Here is a 24,607-nt window from a genome sequence, read left to right on the forward strand (position 1 = left end):
TCTTCGAGGACCGGTGGACCTGCCTGTTCGCCATCTTTCCCTGCTGTAAAACACCCGATTCAAAGGATCAGGATCGCGATCTAGCTTCTGCCGACCTTGCTGATTATCTGATTATCTGAATCAGGTGTGTTGAAGCAGGGAGAGATGGAAAACGGGGCAGGACACCGGCCAACGAGGAACCGGGATTGAGGAAAATTTCTAAAAAAAAATTCTAATCTGAACCGATTGGAATCTTTCTCCGTTCCTCCTTAGAAACACACTTGGCTCGCTCACCATCACTTTCCCTGTCTGTTATTTCGCAAAGGCAGCGATGAAATCAGGGCGAACGCATACACCGCGCTCCCCTCTCACACCGCACACAAAAGGCATCAACAGTGCACTTTGACCGAGCTTTCGCCTCACTAACCCACTTTCCTTGAGAATGTGCGGCATTTGGGAAAATTAGCGCACCAAAGAGAACCGTGTCGTAACTGATGTTGAGTCGATTCAGGGCTACCTTCACCCTGAATATACGTTGAATTTATTAACGAGCTCTGTTCTGCCGGGTCTTCCAAAATCGGCACGGAAGTTCAACTGTATATTTTGAGAAAAAAAAGTTTATTTATTGAAAAGCAAGAGAAGCCTCCATAGCTTCAAAGATTCTAAGAAGGGTTTGCTGTTTAGAAACTAATTCCAGTGAAAGCACCAGGATGCTACATATTTAACTTATCTGCACGACGCGATCTGTCTGAGGTTGAGATTTCTCCTAACCACTGATCTTATTTCATATTATTAAGGGACACCATAATAAATTATAAAGGCAGACAAATACCTGACCTCGTTTCAGCAATTATGGGCAGTGGCTGTGGACCTAAAACAACAAGTTTGGAAAGGAGGGAAAACAAAGCTTTATTGCCAATATGACTGGAATATGCCAAAAAAGAATGGAGGCGCCCATCGGTAGGGCTGTTAAACGCAAATGCGACCAAGGTTCACGCACGCACACACACACACACTTGCAAAAACAAAGTTCAATTCAGGAACATAACGCTCAATACGTTTCATTAGGCCAACAAAAAGCCTTTCAGTGGTCCAATCATAAAAGACAGCAGCCAGGCTATGAACGTTGCTAATTAAAACTGCTCAAAGAAAGCCTTGTTTTCCACACACCGTACCCATCCAAAGCTAAAACTTTCACACAACCTTCCTTGGATTGAATTCTCACCATTAAAGCACACTGATATGCTTGGAAGCTAACAAACACGGGCGAGCATCTTGAGCGCCCTGAGGAGTGTGAAGTGCGATTCCATTCATTGGGTAAGTTATGAGAAAAATGCCATTTTGCTAGTTGATGGGCTGGGATGGACTAGTCGACTTTACTACAACACAACATCGTTTTGAGTGTGATGTCGACTAGTCCGTAATCACGTGGAGGTTTTTTTTTTTTAATAAGTGGCAGAGCCGCCTCCCACGACATCTGACTGTGCTGAAAGAAATGAGTGTGTCATGCTAAATTATTCCAATTTAATTTGTGAATATATATATATATATATATATATATATATTTTTTTTTTTTTTTTTTCTGGACTGCTGTTCGGACGCCGGTGTTGCACTGAACCGAAAGATGCTGCCCGCAGGCGTTGCCTGAACGTAACGTGCAGCTAAATGTGTTGCTGTTCTGTGGACAGCAAAGTAGTTGAGTATCGATCAATCGCACCTCTGGGTGTTCTCAATGTTGCCTTCAATCTCTTCAAAACACATTTCATCAGAAATCAGGCATTCGTTATATAGGCCATCCCTATTTTAAACCATACCCCCTTTGATACTTTGTCCTCTGTATAATTTTCCGCCGGGTCGGCACAAACGGAATTTTTTTCAGCGAGTCAAAAATGAGGAAAGAATTCAACGCCTTTTTCCACCCCGTCTTTGGTTGGGTTCAATGTCGTGGTTGGATTCTGATACAGTTCCCTTTGAGTCCCACGCTGTCTTTCAAGCGTAGCATGAGGCTGACTCAACACCGAGATATATATATATATACACGCGTGATGGATCTGCGTGCAAATTCATCTGGAAATAAGATGACAAACACGGGGAAGCCACTGAATTATCAGAAAGGGTAGCTTGGAGACTAGCGCGGCAAAACCTTATCATTCCATTCTGCTATGCTTAGGTGGCTTCAGATAATAACCTGGATGTAATTTGGAGGAAAATGGTTGGGAGTAATCTAATAGTTATCGCAGCGGTTAGAACCCCCTGCAGAACCTGCTGCACAAGTCAATAATGGAATACCAGCACGCAGGCATGATACAATGAACACTTATTATCCAAGATAAACTCACAATATTTCCAAGAACGCAGCACATGCCATTAGATTGAAACACCCAATCGGTATGCAGAATCGCCACAAAAATCTCCAGCTGGCCTCTTCCCTGACCAAGAAAAGCTGATAAAACCTCGCGGAGCCTTGACTTTAACTCTGGTGGTGTTGTGTCCGGGCATTGCCGCGGAGTGTTTACGGACCTCTGGCGGGCTGCTGCGATGCAGAGTTAAATCTCGTGGCAATTTGCAATGAATATGCTGTAATTTAACGTCTGCATAGTTGAAGTGGGTCTCCTTGCGGATCTCCTGCGAGCCAGCTTTCTTGGCCCGATGGCGGTGGACCCTCCTCTGGTATTATGATTGTGGCCTTGAAAAAGCCTGAAAGAGAAACACGCAGGGCACCCCTGCGCCACCCCGTCCGGCCACAATTGAGCGCGGCGTCAAGATTCCAATCAGAGTCGAGCCAGCAGACTGTGGGGATGAGCGAACGTGTTTTGCATTTCATGTGAGGTCCAACGGGCTCAGAACGTTTAGGGCAATCCAGTTTGAATTTCAAACTAATTCACAAGTCAAAAAGCTCGGCTTTTGGCAGAATGTGTCTCATTTTCAGCCGGGAAAGACGGTACCTCGTTCTTCCCGCTGAAAACGGGCAGAACATTGCTCGGCTTTTTCCAAGTCGCAAAGTGTGACGTACGGTCCAGCGTGTTACTCTAAACACGCCGACATTTTAGAGCTTACGTATCGAAGAGGGAATGTCTCTGCGCGTCACTACTAATGGTCTTCCTCACGCTAAGCGCTGGAGGAGATTACATCATCCTGCTCATTTCCAATCTTATAATTTTGGGAGCGTGACGAGAACGGGGGCTCCAATCCTGGGAGCTTCAGAGGACAGGGGGAAGTACAAAAACATGGTTCCTGATAACCTTTGTAAGATTTATGAAGGTGAAGAACAAGGCTTCAGAGTCAGAAGCTCGTGAAGCAGCTGGATTTGTGAGAAGATGCTGAGAACTAATTAGGTGGTGCAACCAAACCAAAGGTGTTTTTTTTTCTTGTTGGAAGAGTAGTACTTTCTCTGTTGGCCTAACATAAGCAAAAAAAAAAAAAAAAAAAAAAAAAAAAAAATCAAGAAATCCTCATCATAATTACGACAAAAGCCCAGACGTGCATTTTTGGGTGGGTGACAATTTTAAAAATAGGGTTGAATTAATCACGGCCGGAAATGGATTTTAATCTGAGAGAGAAATTGAATAAAGCAGTACAGTTGGCAGCATGATATGCGTGAGATTGACTGACATAAAACAAGACACATTGGACACATTCGTGGAAAAGAAGAAAGAAGAAGAATGAGATGAAGAAGAAGGACAGGAATAAGACCATAATAAACCCCATACTAAGATAAGTGCATTTGAATAGTAAATTAGCCAGTTTAAATGAACTGCCGTTGGCATCTCTCCCGCACGGCATCATGCACGGACACTTTATTTATTTTTTTGGGGGGAGGGGCAGATATACTTGCAAGACCATTTTCAAGACGGACTTTTCAAGAGAAGCTAGCTCAGGTGAGCTAAGGTCGTCCAACACCCAGTAGTGCCTAAGTGTGTGTCTGTATATTATTTTTTATTTGATTTAATATTTTTTAAAATATATATATATTTTTTTTTTTTATTTATTTGTAATTGTTTAAATTTAAAACATTTTTTTTTATTATTAGGTGTATTTATTCAAGTTGGACTAAGACTCCACTGAAGGCCGACGTGTGAAATGCACGGCCCGCCATTGCTGAATGGTTATCTTTTAGACTTCTAACCCGATGAACGACGACGGAACAACAATCGTGACCACATCGCTGTGACTTTCCATACAAGCCTGGTACCGATTCATCAAACTCAATTTGGAATCTGGGCGTTCAGGTTTATTCGTTGCGTAATTCACCAATTGCGGTCGATCCAAAACGGATCCCCTACGATAATCGGTGGTTCAGTCTCGTCATAAAAGTGAGCTGGCGTTTCAATATGTATTATTTTTTCATTACACAGATTATGCACAGTTTTTGTTGGGAACCCTGATCAAAAAGGAAAGGGTTGTGCACGTCATTTATCTTTCGCTACTCTTCGCATTGAAAAACGACGGCTAGACACACTTGCAGTCGGCTTCGTGAGCGTAAATACGCATCAAATATATGGATTATGTATCGAATAATCTCATCGTCAGATAGTCGGCCAACAGCAGTCGCCTCAGGCCCGCTGAGCTAGCGTCCTTTTCGACCAACTTTACCGCCGATGTAATTAATACTCAATGTCTACGCTGGAAAAATGAAAATCTTTCCATTTGAATTGGCCCACTGGGGCAACGAACTACATGCGCTAATGCGGCAGCACGTCTATAAGTCTGAACAATTATTTCTCCAGGCTTGATTTTGTATCGATTCCAGTATTTGAACTTGATATTTGAACTCAAAGCCTGAGATGGCGAGTGCATCATTCTTGGAAAAAAAATAATTACGTTAGACCGCATAACTCAAGCCTAACGCTCATTATTGATTCATTATCTATCTTCTACATTCAACAGTCAAGGGAAGTAATGCATTTTAATTCGAAAACATACATTGAAGTAGTAAATGGAAAACACTTCATGACAAAGAGGAAAATGGGGCAGAACGAGAAAAATTGCCCGAGTCGATGTTACTTTTCATTTTTAAAAAGCATTAATGGATAACTTTAATCAAAATGTTGCACATGTACAAAAATGATCAAATCGTGGCAATAAAGGATTGACACTGATTTCATTTGTCATTCAGATTGTATACTCACTCTTGACTACTCAACACAAATAAATGGGACTCACTTTTTGTGTTGATTCTCCTTGCGATCCACCGAGCCCAGACTCTGTAAATAAGAACAAAGTAAACATTAGAACCGGGAGCTTTAATTGCGCTAAAACAAATCAAGCGACGAATAGTAGCGCACACGTTCCGAGGAGCAAAGAGGCTGCACTCGTGAAAATTCATGACGTCTCCTCTTCTGGACTTTTTATGACGGTGCTAAAATGTAAGAACCAATTACAAGGCTAATGAAAGCTGTCTGCAATGAAAAAAATAAATAACATCCTTTTCCTCGAGCAAGTTTTGCGCCAAAGATGTTTTAAAAAAATTAATTAAAAAAAATAATAATCGGACATTTCACCAGTGACAGCGTCGAGTTACAAAACCATTGCTGCAAATGAGACGAAAAAAAAAAAATCAATAAATCAAAAATACATGACGGCAGCTTTGCTCAATGGGATGTTTGAGTGCATTCCTCCGGTAACGCCAACTTACAAACACAAAGTAACGCAAACATCGCCATACAAAAAGGTGCGGATAAACGCATACCTGCTGTCACCATCTTCTGGAGGTTTATAGGCCTCAGAAGGGACACACGCTGAGGCGCACACACACACACCCCCACACACACACACACACACTCACACACACACACACACACGCACACAACTGGCCCGAGGCTGAAGACACTTTTGGCGCAAAATTCCTTCACTGCTTGGGATTTTTTTATCATGCCACGGTACTGTGATCCATGACAAGTCGCATCCCTGACTGATGCACCCGAGCCAATATGGCCGCTTGGCAACATCGATAAAAAGACAACATACCAGGAATGCAGCTGTTGAATATTTGAAAATGGATTTTGCATCATTGAAACCGAGTAGCATGTTTTGGTCCATTTTGGGGGGGTCTCGACATCCACATGTTGCACTGTAGTATCTGTGACTGAGTGCGTGACTTGAGTGCATCATTTTCAGCTGAAGTCAAATGAAAGCTTTTTATTCTCTCTAGTTAAGAGTCAATCTAAAACGTTTTAGACTTTTCTCTGCGTTATGCTGTCATAAGCCAAACTGTCGGGAACCTTCCTTGATGCGCCGAGCTTCCCTTCCTCGTTGAAGGCCATTTAACGGTAGTCCATTATTTTGTTCTTAGCCTTTCTTGGGTGTTTATCCTGTTGGAGGAATCTAAAAAAAAAAAAATCACGTTTCTGACACTAGGTAGCATATTTCGTTTCAGATTGCCTTGATATTTTTGAGACTTCATTGTACTCTGCAAAAATTGAGAACACGCTGTGCCGGATGTAGCAGAGCGGCCCCGGAACATAACAGAGGCTGACAGAATAGGTAAAGTGCTCTATTATTATAATTTTTTTTTTTTTACGTTTCATTATTGTGTCTGTTGCATCAGTTTTGTCTCATCGGTCCAAAAGGATGTTTCCCTTCCTTTCTTCTTGTTTGACAAATCCCAGTTTTGTCCGTTTCAAATACCGCAACGGTTTCTTTTTCACTAACAGAAGAAAGCAGCGTGCGTATTATCCAATAATTGGAAAAAGGGCACTTCAGACAGAAGAAGGGAGCAGTGCGCGCCCTTTACGTTTCATGATTATATCACCATATCGAAGCAGACGATTCGAAAATAAATCTCAAAATTTAAAATGAAATCTATTAAGTGCACAGGACGCCAGTTCTTATTTATGACGAGTATTAAAGAGCAAACCTAAAATTTCAACGCATCTACCAATCAGTGCAGCATCGAAACCGCTAAGTGGCTTCCCTTACTGATGCTCGTGACATTTTGCATGTGACTTCCATGTGTGTGTGCAAAAAACCCGTTTGCTGTCAGCTCCCCGGCGGGGACAGGATGTGTCATACAGAGTGGCTGACCTTACACCTTGCAGCTCCCCCGCTGTGCTCACTGATAGTAGCACTCATCCAGGAGGGATGAGGGCAGGTGCTTGACCTTCATTTGAACAACAGGAGGATTGGGTTTTTTTTTGTTGTTTTTTTTTTTTTGCTTATTTGAAAAAAAATCCATAAGATTAGCCCATGACTTTTACCATTTAAATCATAAGATGATTTATATAAATGTCACGCGCTGGTTCAAGAAGCAGGGGACTATTATTTGCTTTTGACCTCTCCACCGTCTATGCAATGGTAAAAAAAAAAAACAAAAAAAAAAACAAAAAAAAAAACATCAATTACACAGCCAAAAAGCATGTCCAAAAGAATGACTCAAAACCTTGGCAGCATAAAATCGGCAGTTTTGGACTCAAGTTTATTTAGCAGGGCTGTTGGAGTGCATTGACTGAACGACCTCTAATTGGAACTTTGGCTTTGCAAATCCACTCAAGCGACCCAGAGAAAATGATTAAATATGAAAGAACAATAAAACGCAACACGTTGGGGATGTTGGAGTACACTTGTGTAATCTCTAATTGAAGAACAGCCCTTGCGGCATTAGTCGCTCATCAAATTGAACATCGCATGAAGATCAGTTATTTGACGCGCATGAATTCATCCGAGCCGTCGCTTCGGTTACGAGAGCCGGTAGCGAACGCAACTGGCATTCCCTCACAACTGTGAAATGAGAGTGACAAGCATGCCGCATTCCTGCCAAATGCACCCAAAGTCTTAGCTGCTTATGCACATTGTGCCTCGGCAGCAAACAAAATCCCCCCCCCCACCCCCCCACCCCGAGCAGTCGCCAGCAAGCAATTTAGCGAATGCCTTCACTCTGCCTCCATGAAGTGATGTGCGCATACATACCTGTTGAGTCCAACTCTCCCTGCCTCCGAGCCCCCTCCCCCCCCCCCAAAGCGCTCCTAATGCCCTTCCCGGCGGCGGCTCTAATTGCCGTTCACCTGCTCAAAACTTCAGCTCGAGCCACCCGGTCGCATTTCCTTCCTCGCGCTCACGCTGAGGTTTTTCGCAAAGCTCGCCTCGATGGCGGCTGCAACCGCCACTGACTTGTTGTACTTTAATTGTGGTTGCTAGGCGATAAGCTTCTACCAATTCTGCACGGGGGGGGGGGGGGGGGGGGGGGACGTGAGTGAGAGGAGGGAGGAGGGGCGGTTGGGGGGGTGAGCGAAGTGAGAGACTAGGTGGTGCTGAGGGAAGGAGGGTTGGAGGACATGCTCATTATAGACACAGTAGCCGGAGGGAAATGATGGAGGTGGGTGGGTGTTTGGGGTGGATGCAGAAGTTGTGAAGATTTGAAGATGCGCATGCGGTGGGGACCTTTAACTAGCGGTCTACTCTTATTTTTAACCCGCTTATGCACAAAAATCACTCGCAGGATTGAGCACAATAGCGCTTACACAATGCGATAAAACCTTCGGCTCGTTAAACGGAAGCAACATTTTGACAGCGTTACGGTTAATGAATGGCAGTTTACATAGCGTCGGCAGTAAACAAACAATTAGCTAATTAGCAAGGGTGGCCCCATGCAAGCGTTCGGTCGTGCCGACGGCAGACCGCCTGCAAAGTCGCTCGTTATCCCAATGGCGTTCAGGTTCGTAGAAATACTTTGCGAATTTATATAAGATTTTATTTCGCAGTTGAAGATTACTGCTTAATGCCAACACGATGATTTCAAAGAAATTAGCATAGATCTTACGGCCATTGCAAACAACCTCTAATTTTCCTCACATGGAGCAGCAACACATACAAACAAAAAATTCAACAACACTCATGTGTAAGGGACGTTCGCTACAACAGTATTCACTCTTAAAAAAAAAAAAAAAAGGATCTTTGACGTCTTTAGCCGTCAATGGGAGTAAATGAGTTAACACTATGACAAACAATTGTCAACTTTCTGTCTTTCTGACATGCATGATGATTTAAATTGCCAAAGTGTTGCACCAACTAATTGAATGTCAGATTCAATTTATTTTTTGCTTTTAGTGTCCCGGCTGAAGGAAGACTGATAAGAAAGAGCAGCAAGACTGGATGGTCACTCTCTTAAATGCCACGGCATCAAGTGGATTTCAATGTCCCCCCCCCCCCCCTCAAGCTTACGAAAAAAAATAACTTCATCCAAGTGGCAAAACACGGAATCAAACGTTTGACAGAGAGCAGGTCTAAAAAGTCGTCCTGCTCGGGCTTTTAGCCCTGTCAGGCGTCAATATAAATCAATTAGGAATCAAATGTACATTGTGCTTGGTGTCGGGTGACCTTTTCGTTTGCTTGTGTGTGTTTCTATATATGTACAGTATGAGTGACAGTTCGCATGCACAAGCCTGGCGTGGTACCTGATGAATCACAGAGTCTGGTGGTGGGCAGGCATGTACAGAAAAAGAAAAAAAAGAAAAAAACAAAAAACAACTGAGCCACCTTATTGCCCGTTGAGTGAGCGCTAGGGGATCATTAGTCATAGCTGGCGGAAATGTCAAACACACCGTCGCTGCCGTGAAAAAGGACGTAGGAGAGAAGTTCGTTTTATGTTCCCTGCTTTTCTTGATGCGAACTTGTGATTCATTTTCATGAACAGTAAAAAAAAAAAAAAGGGGGAGGAGCCACAAGCGGCGACGGAGCGCTCATTTGTTTTAAATCCAAAACGATTTTCCGATTCAAATCGGTTTTCGTTTTACCGCTATGACTTTTTTTTTCTTTTTGAAACGAGGTTCACATTTATTCACATTTTTTGGATTGTGATTTTTTTTTTTTGTATTGGGAGAGGGGTTGAAATTAATTGGTACATGCTGACTACACATGCAGTCTTAATTGACACCAAAATAATCTTAATAGAATGTGTTAATCATTTTTTCTGGGAGTCAATAAATAACTACTGTTTCAATAAGCAGTTTTGATTATATTAAGAATGTCAATTTGTTGGGAAAAAATAATAAAAGACGCCCAGCATGACGCGTTTTGGAAAGTAGATACACGCGCCCATGCACGAGGGCCGTAGGGCGAAAACCGACGAGAGTTAAAGAGACAATTTAAATGGATATACAATAGAGTCACATGACTAAGAAAAGTGTTGTAAAACGACACAAATAGACTGAGTGAGTGGCGCCCGTTGACAACATTTGGGCTCTGATTTTCTGGCAACGAGCAAAATGAGGCAGGGGGACGGAAAAAAACGGCAGCAGTGCACCATCGCTGGGCGTCTCAAGTGCCCTTGAGCCAAGCACCCAACCCCCAATTGCTCTGCGGGCAACCACTGCTCTATTGTCTGTGTGTGTGTGTGTGTCTGTGTGTGTCTGTGTGTCTGTGTGTGTGTGTGTGTGTCTTCACGCGCAACAGTTAGGCTATACTCAGCCCCAACGTCTCCTTAGGGACGAATAAAGTGTCTGGGAAAAAAAAAAAAAAAAAAAAAAAGAGAGTCACTGCTGGGCTAAAATAGTCCAAAAATAACAACAAGGTGTTTTAGAGTTTATACAAGACTTTCATAAGCCAGCGAGGTCAAATAATTTATGTTTTATGGAATGCAAAGTGTAGTATACGCGCCGTAAACGTGCAACTCAAACAAACGCAATGACAGCGAGGAAGGTGAGACAGTGAACTCTTTCTTTCGATTTCACTTCATCCATTTTTCAACGTGGTTATTAAAATTAATAGCGACTCTTTAAAATGTTGGGAGACTTGCGATGCGTGAAATTGTCACGTTCAAGCATCAGTGACGAACTTGTATGGCTTTTTTTTTTCTCTCTCTCGCTACGTGGCTCCCCCTGGTGGTGTCTTTTTTTTTTTTTTTTTTAACCCACTGTGTTCCAATCAGAACAATTTTGAAACGTTCGTCGTTAATGTTAGCAGGCGACTTGGACGACCGTTTTTTTTTTTTTTTTTTGTCCTAGGGTGGGGAAAACATTTGGATCGTGAATCCAAACACTTAACATTTGTCGAAATGCCTTCACGCATACGTTTATTAAACAGCCTTTCAGATATGTGATTTATTTATTTTTTTTTTTTTAATTTTCTTTGATAATATACATCTTTGTTATAAACTCCGAACAAAAAAGCAGAGACAGTCGTGACAGCTCGTATCTCAAAAGACCTGATGTCGGCTTGCTCGTATCTCAAGGCGCCACTTTCTCTACTTTTCGCAACACTTTTGCTTGCTCAATAAAGATTGTCAAACACTGGGGGGGCTGAACCATCGAGATCACGCTACCGATGATGAAGGCAGACTGACAGGTCAGTTCACGTCTCTTTCTGTCTACCAGTTTTGTGGTGCGGTTGGGGTGGGGGTGACCCGAAAGAACCAAAACCTGCCCCATAAATCAACAGAGCAGCGAGAGATGGATATTCAGCCATAAATCACCACGGCGGAGCCACCTACAATCACACTAATGGGCCTGGAAGACGTGCTGTCATTTAAGCCATGATGTCACCGAGTCTGAGTCTGTGGCTGTTGATGTTGGTGGTGGGCCTCCGCTTGTGTGTCAGTGTGTGTGCGTGAATGGGTGAGGGGGGTGGGCACATATGCTATGTATGTGCTTGTGTGCGCACAGGGGTGTCTGTATGCGGTGGCAAGTCTTTGGGCTCTGCTTGTGTAAGTGTCTGTGGCCAGCGTGCGTGTGGTGTGTGGGAGGCGGCATGTCTGTTTATGTGGGTTCGTGTGTAGCGGGGCGGCCGCGATGTGTGCGCGTGTTTGTCCGTCGCTATATGCTTTCAGCGAGTCCCTCTGCATTTATGAAAACGCTTATACTGGTCTATTCACGTATAAAACCAACACGCCAACGGAGATTTATACACGCACGCGCGACACTTGTGGTCAGTCTCGGCTTACAATGGGTGCGGGATCCCGTGGGAGAAAATGAAACAAGGGCGAGCGGTTAGCACGAGTCTGCCACGTTTGCACACAATGATAGTTGTTGACATAAATAACGGGGGGGACTTTGTGAAACGGGACAGCCATTAACTTCTCTTCGGCTGATAATTGCCCATTTAGATCTTGGAAGAGCGATGGATTGAGCGATAACTCAACGGCGTCGCTGAATGCAACTTGTAATAATAAAAAAGTCACATTGTGAAAAGAAAAAGGGGGGAGTAGGGGTATGTTTGTGGCAAGGGGGTTGGAATCTGTTAAGATGGGTTGGCGGTGCCCGCTATCATCCACAGCCAAGCGCTTGGAGTCACAACAAAGGAAATGATGGAGCGCTCAAATTGGTGCCTTTGCCTAAAGTGGTAGTTTGCTGCTATGGAGGGGGGGGGGGGGATCATTGCGATCCATATCAAGTGGGCTTTGCACCCAATGTCACGGAGGAACACTGACAATTTAGAGAGAGTAACTGATTAGTTTAATATAACAGCAACTAAAAGTCAGACTATCTGGAAAATGCCAATTTTAGGACTTGGGACATGCTCGGCTAAAAGAATTTTGACCTGACTGACTTGAACTACATTTGGAAAAAAGAATTTAGAGACAAAATAACTGCACCCATTTGTTTTCATTTTTGGTGTACTCTATACCGGTGGTTCTCAACCTTTTTTCAGTGGATATTGTTTTCAGTCAAGTACCCCTGAATCAGCTCAAAACATTTTTTGGTAGCAATCACATTTATTGTGTTTTTGATTGAATCGTGAAAAAAAAATAAAAAATAAGAATGGCATCAAGCAAGGTTTGCGAGTCAAAGATAAGAGACCACTACGACATCTACTATAATACCCAGAAAGTCAGCTATGCTAACGCCAATTTTTCATGTAGCTAGCTGGGAACCGTACAAATGTTAACTTAGCTTTGTGTTGTTTGTGCGTTTAATTGTGAAGACAAAGTAATGGACAATACATAAACTCATTTGGGAACATTTGAAAACTGTTACCCCCATTTGCACGAGGAAATGCTCCCTATGAAGAAATATCATTTAGCTAGCTTACTGCTACACGCCACTTTTGGTAGCTGTTCAGTATTTTTTTGATACATTAAAGTTTGATCGCAGTTAAAAAAGTAAAGTCATAATTTTCAAATCGACTATTGGACAAAGGTCAGAGTTTTAAAGTCTGAATCCTAGAAAGTCACTCTTTAAAAAAAAAAAAAAAAAAAGAAATCACGCCATGCCAGTCATTTCTTCTTTAGTTAATGAGAGGTCACATTATAGTAATTAGAAAATGGAATATTATTATTATTATTAGCAAAGAACATAGTAAGACAGCTCATGTGGTTGCAGTTAAAGGCTTGCTGCGTGGTGACATCACTCTTCCTAATCAGTGCTTTGCTCTGATGTGTGCGAAAAAAAACCCCAAAAAAACGGAGATCTCTGCATGCCGACGGCCACGCCGCTATTTATTTTCCCTCATTAGTATTAAATGGCCCATCCAAACATTAGCGTGGCCCCTGCTTTTAATCAGCGGAGATCAGCTCAGTGCTGATCCCCCTTGCTGCCTCTGCAAACTCTCAGTGCAGATGGAGCGATACGTCAATGCAAAACGCTGTGGCGACGACAATGTACGTTGGAGATAAGATGCTTCAAACGTGATTTTCTGGTTTTTAATTCCTATTTTGGAAGGAAGTAAAAAAAAAATTAAAAAAAAATAAAAAAAATTCTTGGTTTTGGCTCCTCAATGTGTTTTCTTGTAAAGGTTGGTTCAGGCGCGACTCGATTGGTCTGCAGGCATCGCTGCTCAAGCTAATTGTTACGTAAACAATTCTTATGAATGACATTTTTTAAAACCCACACAGCCACGAAGTGAACATGCAAACTCCGCACAGGAAAGCCGGAGCCAGAATCTAACCCACGACCACTGCACTGTGAGGCCATCGCTCTCACCAGTTGCCCACCGTGCCGTCCGGATAAAAGAATGAGGATTTTTCAGCATTTCTGATTCGGATACGTTCAAAGGCTGTGAAGAAATTTGAGGGTATAGTGATACATAACGACGGAACTTCGGGCGACGCCTGAAACATGACTTCCTGACGTCAATTTTTAAGTGTTGAAAGAAAAAGAATCCATATTGGTCCGAATGTATGCCTGGCTTTGATGTGCATATTGTTTCTTTCTTTCAACAAGCATTCTTCCATTCTTCGTCACACTTGGCCTCCGCGTCACTTTCGAGACGCAAACGCGCACGGCTGCGCGTTTGTCGAGAAAGCTGTCAGCGGGAACAGCAGTTGGCCCGTTGTGGGAAAAAAAAACAAAAAAAAAAAAAAAAGGCATCGGCACTGGTGATAATGATAATGATGATAATGATAATAATGACGGTTTCGTCTGGCCCGCCCGCTTTCTCAACACTCGAATGTTTTATGACTTATCGGAGCCAGACGGATCCATCCAACTGGCATATCATTTCACACGGGTTGAGTTCCATTCACAGCTCCCAGTCTTGTGTTATTCCATTTTATCCCAAGTGTATCCCAGAGCGACATGGAAGGGAGGCTCTTTAGGTCAAACAACGATCAATTCTGGCGGGAATTTCCATTTGCTTTTGAAATTCAGGAGTTTAGACTTTTTCATAGTACGAGTCAACCAGGATTACACAGCTTCACTTTTTTTTTTTTTTGTACTAAATTGGCATTTTTGATGCATTACGACACTGAGAAATTGTTACCTCCCTTGAACGTATGAGGAAAAAAATATTTCCCTCGTCATAACTGAATAAAGAGGCGCCATTTCAAGTGCAGAAACCCCCAGCAAATGTAAAAATGAACTTCATCGATGAATCGCTTCTGTGCAAATGGAAATTAGAACATTTCGTAAACCACAAATGAAAAGTTTGCGGATTATAAATTTTTCCGTCCCTGACTATAGTTCAGCTCCTTTCCAAGAAGCTTTAAAAATCCATGGCAACTTTCACCCGCTAGGCCACACCCCTTAAAGGCACACCTTTCCACAACACGGCGCTCTTTTGAAAAAAAATCAAATCAATCAATCATTTTCAAGTCAAATGTCAACGCCTAAAAAAATGCTTTTCACACAACCCAACTCATTCACCAAGAACACATCGGGCCTGTCACAACTCATTGCGAGCAGGTGCCTCATTTTACTGCTTAATTACGGCGTTACACCGCTTATACATTCATTATTTTTAGAAAATTCCCCAAATAAAAGAACATTGGTACCAAACAAGCATGGCAGCCGTGCAAACATCTGCCGCTGACTAATATGTTATGCTGCAACTTTGAGGTTTCATTAGCTTCCATTACAATCCGCCACTAGACTTGGCATGGGCGGACAAAAAGTACTTGTGTGGCCCTTCCATACGTTTAGATAAGTAGGGAAAAACCACGAGGAACGCTCGCGCTCAGACGCACACTAAACAAAACAAACATAATCAAAAAGGTCAAGTTTTCTTTTTTTTTTTTTCTTTTTTTCTCTTCGCCCCCCTCTAATAAAATGTGGCAAGGTTGAAATATTTGTGTAGGCTTCCACAAAATAAATAGCAGTCTATACAATGTCCTCATGGGTATAGAAAAGTCAACAAGTGCGTGTAAGTGTGACCTACATGATACACTGGCTTCACAGTGACTCCGACAACTAATGAGAAATGTGAGGAGAGAGGGGGGGGGGGGGCGGGAGGGAGGTATGGGGGCGGGGAAAAAAAATAATAAAAAAATCGAATAAAATCAGATTTCAATGCAAATGACATCACGGGGACCGCGAGCAGCTGGACGCACGCACGCCGCCATATTTATTCATTGCACGCACGAGGCCGTCATTTAGAGAAATTAACTGCGAACTCCTGGGGGGAGACCGCAGCCACGACCGTTTAGAAACGCGCACCGATTAATTTGGCTTTATGTCACCACTGCATTTATTTCATAGCCGGGGAAAATATTGTCTCTGAAAGCACCTTGGAATGATGTTCTGGCTTGAATTCAGGTGTGCGGCAAGGTCACGGTAAGCGTCGCTGATGCGTGCTGGGTGGTACAGTAAAAGCGTTTGCCTGGGCACGTGTGTGCGCGTGCGCGCGCGTTCGTTCGTTCTCCCCCGATCCCGACGTGATTTATTCAATTTTAATCCGCCGTGTTTGCTTTGGAGCATGATATGTATTTGGTCATGAGACATCAATAGAGTAAAAGACATGTTGAAAAATGAACTTAAAAATGTGTGTGTGTGTGTGGGGGGGGGGGGGGGGGTGTCCTCGTGTGTGTGCGTGCGCACTGCGAGCGTCTTGAGGCCCATGCTGTCACTCAGCCCAGCTCGCAGGGTGGTCCAAACACTGAGCCCTCTTTACTCGCTCACTCACACACACACACAGCACACACATAGAACACACATATACGCACACACACACACGCAAACAAACAAACACTCACCAGTGTACATGTAATGACATACATAACAAAGTATACATAAATATATGACCATATATATGACCGTAATGAAGCAATCAAATAACCTCAGCGCTTCCCCCCTCTTCCTGTCCCAAACCAGACACCTAAATATACCGCCACAGGCTCCATCACACAGCATCAGGCGCGGCAGCAGCAGCGGCGGCGGCGGCGGCGGCGGCACTACACAGCGAGCCTTTCATGCTTGGCTCTCGGCGTGGCAGGAACGAGCGGCCCTGGAAGTGACTGTCCGTGAGCAGCGTCAATTAGCAATTTTCTCAAACGGGATAAGTGGAATTAGCGTAGTGGGAATTTGAACTGGCTGGCCCATCCACTAATAATGTTATTAGAAGTGCTAATAAAGCGGGGTGGATTCGTGACACTTTGAATGTGATTTTGCTTAACAAAAAAAAAAAAAAAAAAAAAGGGGATAAAAAAATATGGATAGCTACGACTGCACGTTTATGGAAATAATAATCATGCTTAATAAAACGATTATTAATTGACTTGGTGTAATTCCAACTACGAATAGTCAAGACTCTCATCATAGCCACATGCATTTTTTTCTACTCTTCTTGGTACCTACTTTCTGGTCCTGCCAAAGCCCTAGTAAATAGGAAAGTAGTTATTGGTGTCAAGGAAAAAAGTTGAAGTGATCCAGCTAAACTGTGAAAGTAAAACAGAATCAAACTCATTTTGTTCCCCAAAACGTCAAGATGGAAGTGAAACTCAAACCGTTGGCCAAATGGCATACCGTATTTTCTGGACTATAAGCTGTTACCTACGGGGCTGCTTTTCGGTGGATTTTTCCTTCACCAGTAGGGGCGCTATATAGTTCAGAAATTCCGGCAAATACATCTTGTTTTTTTTTCTCTTGGGTCTGATTCGTTTTAATTAGCAAAGTTTTTTTTGCCGTGTTCAAAGGCACTGTTTTAAGAATCTGTTTATGTACCTTTATGTGCATTCACAGTACAAAATCGTTCTGTACATGCAGGAAACAAAATTTTTTTTCCAACATAAAAAAAGAGGGGTTTATAGTCTGGTGCGGCTTGTATATCTTTTTTTTTTTTTAATTTTTAGTTTTTATTGTCCCCAAAAAGAGTTGCTGCAGCTTATTAGCGGACGCGTTTTATAGTCCAGAAAATACGATAATCTCTACAGTCTCTCCATTTTCTACATTTTCGGAAAACTAGAAGAGCCACGACCAACTCAACCGACAAGATTTTGATTTTTAATTAGTTTTTTTATTAAACCAGTGATCCCCAATTGTTATTATGATTGTTTTTGTCACCGATCATATGCTAGGCGGGTTCATCGGCACCGTCCCAATCACAGTAACTTGGTACGGTAGGTAAAGATTTGACGTCATTTCATGACCAATTGTTTGAAACAGATTTGAGGCAAACCAGTGGCCCAGAACAGCGCCGCGTTACTGCCCAAGTTTCCACTGTATACGCAGTGTATACATACCTTGTCACACCGCCAGATATCTTTGATATCGACTCATTAGCAGGCCGACTGGTGTAAAGATGTCCCGTATCCATATCATAAGATGTTATGACTACACGTATAAACACAGCGACAGCAATTTTAAAAATCTCCAGTATTAACCTCCCCTAACCCCACTTACGACTACAAAGCACGTTCGCAAGCGCCATAATTACTAGCAGAAGCCCAACGCTAAAGAGAAAAAAAAAAAAAAAAAAAAAAAAAAAAAAAAAAAAAACGACGATTGCGCTTGATCACGCGGGGCCCGAGCGAGCCGTGCCAAAGCGAGCGCCGCCGCAGGAATGCGGCGCAAAAGTTGATAGTGTGCCGTTTGTTAACATGTCAAGAGATGACATTTCTTGTAAGCCATTACTAATCAGAACAAAAGCGTTTGATGTCTGACGCGCAGACGGCGTCTTGGCGTAAAGAAAGCGTGCCAAACCATCGCTTGATTAAGCATATAATGTTCATCTACGGACAACAAGCCGCAGTGTCATTGTTATTTATAACATGACGTATGTGGATGAGCGCAATTTTTTTGGGGGGGGGGCGGGGACAGTGTGGGTGGACGGGGGGCGCTCGCAGTCTTTTATACATCCCCTGCAGTTCTTGTTGTTGTCTCACACATTTGAAAAGGAAAAATATTCCACATCAGCACTGCGACCGAACAGCCACAAAACGCTCGTAAAACAGTAATAATAAGAAAGTCATCTCGTAAGCAATCGTGCGAGCATTTGAGGTGTTAAAAAAAAAAAAAAAAAAAAAAAAAGGTAATAAGCAGCTTGTGGAAACGTCTTTCTATTAGAACGCCAAAGACAATGTGACAATAAACGAGGCTTCCCTGATTTGAATTGCTTAATTCAGTCTAGAAACTTAGTTTTCAATCTGTCACTTATTTTCTCCCTCTTCATTCCGAAGCTCTCAAGTTGGAGGCGCCATTGTGTGCCTGTGGCCTGTTTACAAGGATAACTGATTCACCCACTGCGGTTTGGCTCGGCCGTACACAGGGGACGGAGGAAAAGAGACGGGTGAGACGGGTGGGGGGGATATGAATGAATTTACAAACCGCCTTCTAACCGTCGATTCCCGAATTTCTCCCATCATGGTTCTTCCTCTCTACATGTTCCTTAAACGTCTCCAGTCACACTTTTCCACTCGTGTGTGTGTGTGTCAGTGGGAGTATATTTGTGTAAAGCCAGAGGGACAGCCAGCGCTGGCCAGCGGCTCATTTTTGTGGCTCGTCCAATGTGTATCCCGACAGCTCGGAGGCGTCTCGGGGGCCAGCGCTATTCCCTCAGTCGGGGGTCTCTCCAAAAAGGCTTTGCGATGAGGCATTGCTTCGTCATCGCACCACGCTACAAGACAGAAACCAGCGCCGGGTTTTAAGTACGTCTGCTTATTTGTAGTTTATATTGAAAACGGAGGGCCAGAGGGGGAGGGCGGGTGGGGGCTACTAGACATGAATCCAAAACGGGAATGAAAATCTAAATTGGGTTTCATGGCTGGGTAAGTGATGGGAACTCTTGGACTAAATTGTAACAGTATCTCTCCAAAAATGTCAAGGTTAAAATTGTCCGCCCGCCTCGCTTGGCTGTCGATGGCCCGCGTTTCTCCGGTCTCTCGTGTGCACGGGTTGTGGTTGCCATGGCGACCCGCAATATCACCTCGTCTGGGAGAGCGGCTTATTATTAAAACAGTAAACTAAATGGAACGCTCTAACTCAAACAGGCCGAAAAAGGAGCACGGCAATCTATATTTATCCGCGGCAGCAAATATTGGGCAAGATATTACAACAGCAGCCGTTTTTTTTTTTAAGATCCATGACCTAATTTTATTTATTTATTTTTCTTTCCAGGAAAGGCAGCCAAGGATTTGACTTAACGATGCTGGAGTAATGAGCTATTAAATATTGTTTTTGTGTTTGACTTCAGGCGCGGAGAACAAAGATTCACATTTTGGCTGGCCGCGAGAGCATGAGCACGGCCGACGCGTTTGAGCGCAGAACATCGGAGGCTGTTTTAATTTTTCCCTGACATAAGAGGAAAAAGAAAAAAAAAAAATCAAGTTGGAAGACAGCGAGACGGTGCATGGAGTCTGCAGCATCATCTGCTTTAAACTACCGTAAACAGACAAGTGGGCTTCTTTTGTCCAGCATTGGCGATCTTGTCGCAAAGAAACAGATCCTTTTCCCTGAAAATAATTTAAATTTATAGAAAATCATGAGGTCTGTGCAAAGTTTTGGGCGTGGTTAAAGGGTTCGCCCCCAAAGACTTTCATTCATATATCCAGGTAACGTGTATTTGGAGAGGTACTGCTTCGCGTCTTTTGTCAATTCCATCTCGGCTCCAGTCAGTCGGGTTGCGAAATTCCAGGAATTTTCCACATGCGGCTTTATGGGAGGCTCAACAGTCTTGTTTTGTTGTTCACAGAAATAACTGGACTAAAGCAGTAGGACGCAACCATCTTTAATCCTGAATTTCTTCAGAAGGTATGGGGTTTGGTCCCGGTGACCCGTGAGCATCCCATCGAGCTGACTTGGGCCGCCGGCGCCTTATCTAAAGCCAACGGTCTGGAAATTGGACCGGCAGATTGGCGCTGTTGTCGGATCCTACTTTTTGCACTTTCGGCAGCTGGATGAAGTCAAGCCTCGCCCTTTCTCAACAGTTTTTGAAACAGCAACCCATGCTTTCCCCCTAACTGGGAGAACAGACGCTACTGAAGGTGGTACAGAGGACTCAGCAGAGGCGATCGAGCCTTTTCCGTTGCCTCTCTTCGGAATGACCCCTCGCTAGAAGCAAGCGACCGCCATCTTTAAAACTCGTCAAAAGAAACATTTTTATTCTTTGGCTTTTGCCTCATCATGAGACTTTTGGTTTTTTTTTGTGGCGTATACAGTTTTTACGTGAATCGTTTTAACCGTCTTAGTTGTCGTCTGACTAATTTTGCTCCATGTCCAGCTCTTGTTTAAAAGTGCTCTATAAATAAATTTGAGTCGCGTTGATCACTGATCCCCCCCCCCGACGGTCTCTCCAGGTTGGTCCATTTCGGCCTCGGTTTCCGGATGCTGACACCCAAGATAGCAAACGACCCCCGTTGACATCACAATGCCTCACACTCCTCAGAAAACAAACTCAAAAGCTCAGACCCAACAGCTCAGCCATTCTGAATGTAACCCCTTCGCCCTTCCGCCCCATTCCCTTCGTGACCCCTTTTACCACCTCGCGGCCTCTGATTTACAGTGTTTGTGTGTACTGAGATATCCGTGAACTGCTGGCTATTCTGGGTATGTGGAACACGGCATCAACGCCAGATCTCATTCGTGCAATTTGCCCCCCCCTCTTGGCACCTCGCGGCTGGCTCAAATGTCTTACAAAGTACGGTAACCGCGTCTGTAAAAGATTTGGCTTTGTCAAAGGTTAGGGAAGTGATAACAGAGGGCCATTAGAGTGGAAATGTTGAAAAGTTCAATGCATGTCGGCCGAATTAATTGCAAAGGAGCAAAATTGAGGTTTGTGTTAGCAAACGTTAGATCATCGCTACTCTTCTTCGAGAAACAAAGTTTTAATGCAAAACATACGCGTTTTTTTTAATTTTTTTTTACTCCTCATAAATGACTGAAAGCAGTAGTCGTGCGAGTGCGATAAATCTTGGCGCTTGCGAGCCAAAGCGAGAGGAAGCATATTGAGTGAGAGCAAAAGAAAGAAAGAACAAGGCACTGTTGGAGGAAAAGCGAGTGACGGGGCTTGGAGATTCTGTGTTCCCCATCACATGCCTTCCCTTCCAAGGCATTTGGAAGAAGAAATACCACAGTCTCTGCAGCGCTACAGCTCTTGTAAATAATCCCAGTCTGGGCGCCACCTCAGAATCCCGAGGCTGGTCTCCTGCCTGATGGGTGCCATGTCGGTTGAGAGTGGGTGGGAGTTTTGAAGGGGGGGTGAGAAAGGAAAGACTGAAGTCAGGAAAGGGTGGGAGGGAAGGGGGGGGGGGACGCTGCAATGTGCTCTTGCATCATCACTTGAGTAGATGGAGGAAGTGGCGGATCGGCATCGAGGTTGACCTTAAGTGGAAATAAAGGAGGAGTTCTCGATTTGGAGAGAATCCCGCAAAAAAAAAAAAAAAAAAAAAAAAAAAATCAGGGGATAGTCACAAAACATCTGCAAAACTGCTTCATTTTTGTGGACATGAACTTTGTCATCTATCTCGGCTCACCGAGACCATGGCTTAATGGCTGTTGGACAAGATTGTTCAGAAAATCGTCAGAAAACTTCCAGACCAAAATTTTATCCGGGTCGTCTTGTAGTATTTTTATATGGTACGGAAAGACATGATTCAGGTTGCTATGTTGGGTGTTTGGAACAACTGAAGAAACTGCAAAATTGCAAACGGGGGACTCCCCCCATTACATAGGATGCGAGCGCTGTCATTTGCTCGTGTCTGGTTCATAAATTCCAAAATAGGGAATGTTTATGGGCTAGACAAGGGTCTAATTGAGTATGGCGAGGAGGTCCCGGTTACGACAGGTCTGGTGCAGTTGAGAAGCAGACAGAAAGCGCAGGGGAGAGCCAAACGGCTTAAAGAAGGAGACGTTGATCACGTCTGGCATTGTGCGGCTACTGGAGGCCATTAGGCGGGTGGAGGGCGGGTGAGCGAGACAATATTATTCCTTTTTATAGCCATTTCCAAGCGTGCCGCTCGCGTAAACACAAAGACACGTGCAAATAAAACGGCACTTTGGGACTGAGACAGCAACGGCGAGTGTTCACGAGCTATACGATTGAAACATTTACGTCTTGGCGGTGTGTAATAACAAATACGAGGTGAAACCTCCACAGTGGAGCAGACCGCATTCTTCAGCTAAACCTTTGGCATTTGTATCGAGTGCCAAAAATTAGATGGCCACACTCTTATGGAAAAATCCAATGGAGGTCAACACTGCATAACCTTTGCTGCAAAGCAATTTGAAAGAATTTGGAGTGAGCACCCCAAATTTCGAAAGGGAATCTTTCATTTCAGACACTTCCAATATCTAGTGAGGAACAAAAGAAGAAGACCTCATGGTAAAAATGTTTTAACCTGGAGGGAGTGACGAGCAGTGTTATTGCTGTGCCTGGCTGTCACTGTTCACAGCAGTTTGTCGGCCTCTAGTGGTCACCTGTGAAATGACCACATCGACAGCGGCCTGATTTCATGGCTGATGGCGTCATGAATGACGACTGATACCGCCGTGATTCAATTCTTTGGGTTCTAAAGTATCGTCTGATGACAAGGACATAAAAAGTCCACACAGGCAGGGATTCCTTCATTCTACGTAACATTCCCCCCCCACTTCAAAGTCCAATGACATCTGAGTCGCGCGTGATGTACACCAAAAGGATGAAACGGTGATAATCTCCCGCCTCCCACATTGATTTGTACATCAACCCATCCGTCTTCCTCACTCATGCCTCCTTCTGTTTCATATTTCGGTGTCATGGTCCCCACTGGGTCTGTGTCTCCATGTTCCATCTGTCAGTAGCATCTCAGAGGGTGACAGTGTGCAAGAGACCCCGGGGAGGGACATCAAACGTGGGACGAGAGCCGTCCCCCGCGACCCTTCTCTATTTGCGCGGCTGGCCCCTCCATCTGTCTGTGCGTGATTCCGACTTGGCCGTCGCGAGAGACGGCCGAAGTCCTTCCCGCCAATGACAATCTCAGAATAAACACCGGTGAGGTAAGGGGAGGGCGGCAAAAAGAACCGAATCACTCTGAATCACCATCTATCATCGTTCTTATTGACCTATGATCTCAGCAACTCGCTTCCTTATGTTGCTTGTCTCATCTTTCCACTCACGTTTCCGCGACAAGATTAAAGCCTTTTTGGGGGGTCACTGAGTTTTTTTCTATTTTTTTTTAAATACAACAGACCAAACTCACATTTATCATAGGACATATGTTACAGACCCCACTGCTTTTTGAGTTGTCCCGATTCGATCATATCATCGGAAATCAGGGCCGATCACATGATTTTAAATCTGATCGCTATCCGCTGAATATGATTGGATTTGTGAATAAAATATTTGATTTGTTCACTTGATTTGAACCACTGCATGTTAGGATGAATAAAAATAAATAAATAAGACCAGGTATATAAATGCGATCAGGATATCTCTGATAAATAAATAAATAAATAAATAAATTGCCTCATAAACAGTCTATACTTTAAAATGCTCAACCATGCATTGTAATTTTTCCTTAGGCTAACATATATGGTGAAACGCCATAGGCAGGCTAACGGAAATTATCATAGATCTCATCTCATCGAATAACTGCTACACAACAGAGCAACACATAGAAAAATAGCATACAAACTCACAGGCAGATATTCTTTACACATCCCTAAATTCTGACGGAGCTTTATACAGCACGGAAAACGAAGGCAGGATGAACCGCGCTCGGGCGGGGGGAACACTGTCCATGCACCCATGGCTAACCACTCGCAGCGCAAATTGTACTTGCATACCAAAAGCATGCCGACTCATTCTCTACTCGAGCTCTCAGCACCGGCTAAAACCTGCAGCCAACATGCAGAGCCCCACTGATCCCGGAGCCGACTCCAGCCTCCACACACATGACAGATGCCTCTGCTGCTGCGGTGTAGGCATTCGGAGCATCTCCTCTACCACCAAAGGCATATTTCTTTCATAAGCAGCGGGGATTGGGGCCCGTCGCAGGAACCTAGCATGTCCGACGGCCTTAGGCGGCTCGCAGATAAAAAAGCATCCCAAATTGAATCAATAACCACCAGCCGCC

The 24,607-nt window shown here is 43.8% G+C and overlaps 1 protein-coding gene across 7 annotated transcripts in view; it reads right to left on the reverse strand.

Annotated features, from left to right (window-relative positions):
- Positions 1–24,607, reverse strand: part of ankfn1b (ankyrin repeat and fibronectin type III domain containing 1b) — a 101,673-nt gene that overhangs the window by 31,955 nt on the left and 45,111 nt on the right. For 6 of the 7 annotated variants that reach the window (XM_088284685.1, XM_088284682.1, XM_088284683.1 and 3 more), the window contains one exon: positions 5,143–5,183. In XM_088284685.1, coding sequence (XP_088140811.1) covers positions 5,143–5,183 — 41 coding nt within the window. Of the gene's footprint in view, positions 1–5,142; positions 5,184–7,884; positions 7,940–24,607 lie in introns of those variants that run through there. The other variant, XM_088284688.1, reaches the window with a different exon arrangement.

This window comes from Idiotropiscis lumnitzeri, chromosome 20 (genome assembly GCF_059441095.1).
Source record: "Idiotropiscis lumnitzeri isolate Australia: NSW breed Sydney's pygmy pipehorse chromosome 20, RoL_Ilum_1.0, whole genome shotgun sequence".
Classification (NCBI taxonomy): domain Eukaryota; kingdom Metazoa; phylum Chordata; class Actinopteri; order Syngnathiformes; family Syngnathidae; genus Idiotropiscis; species Idiotropiscis lumnitzeri.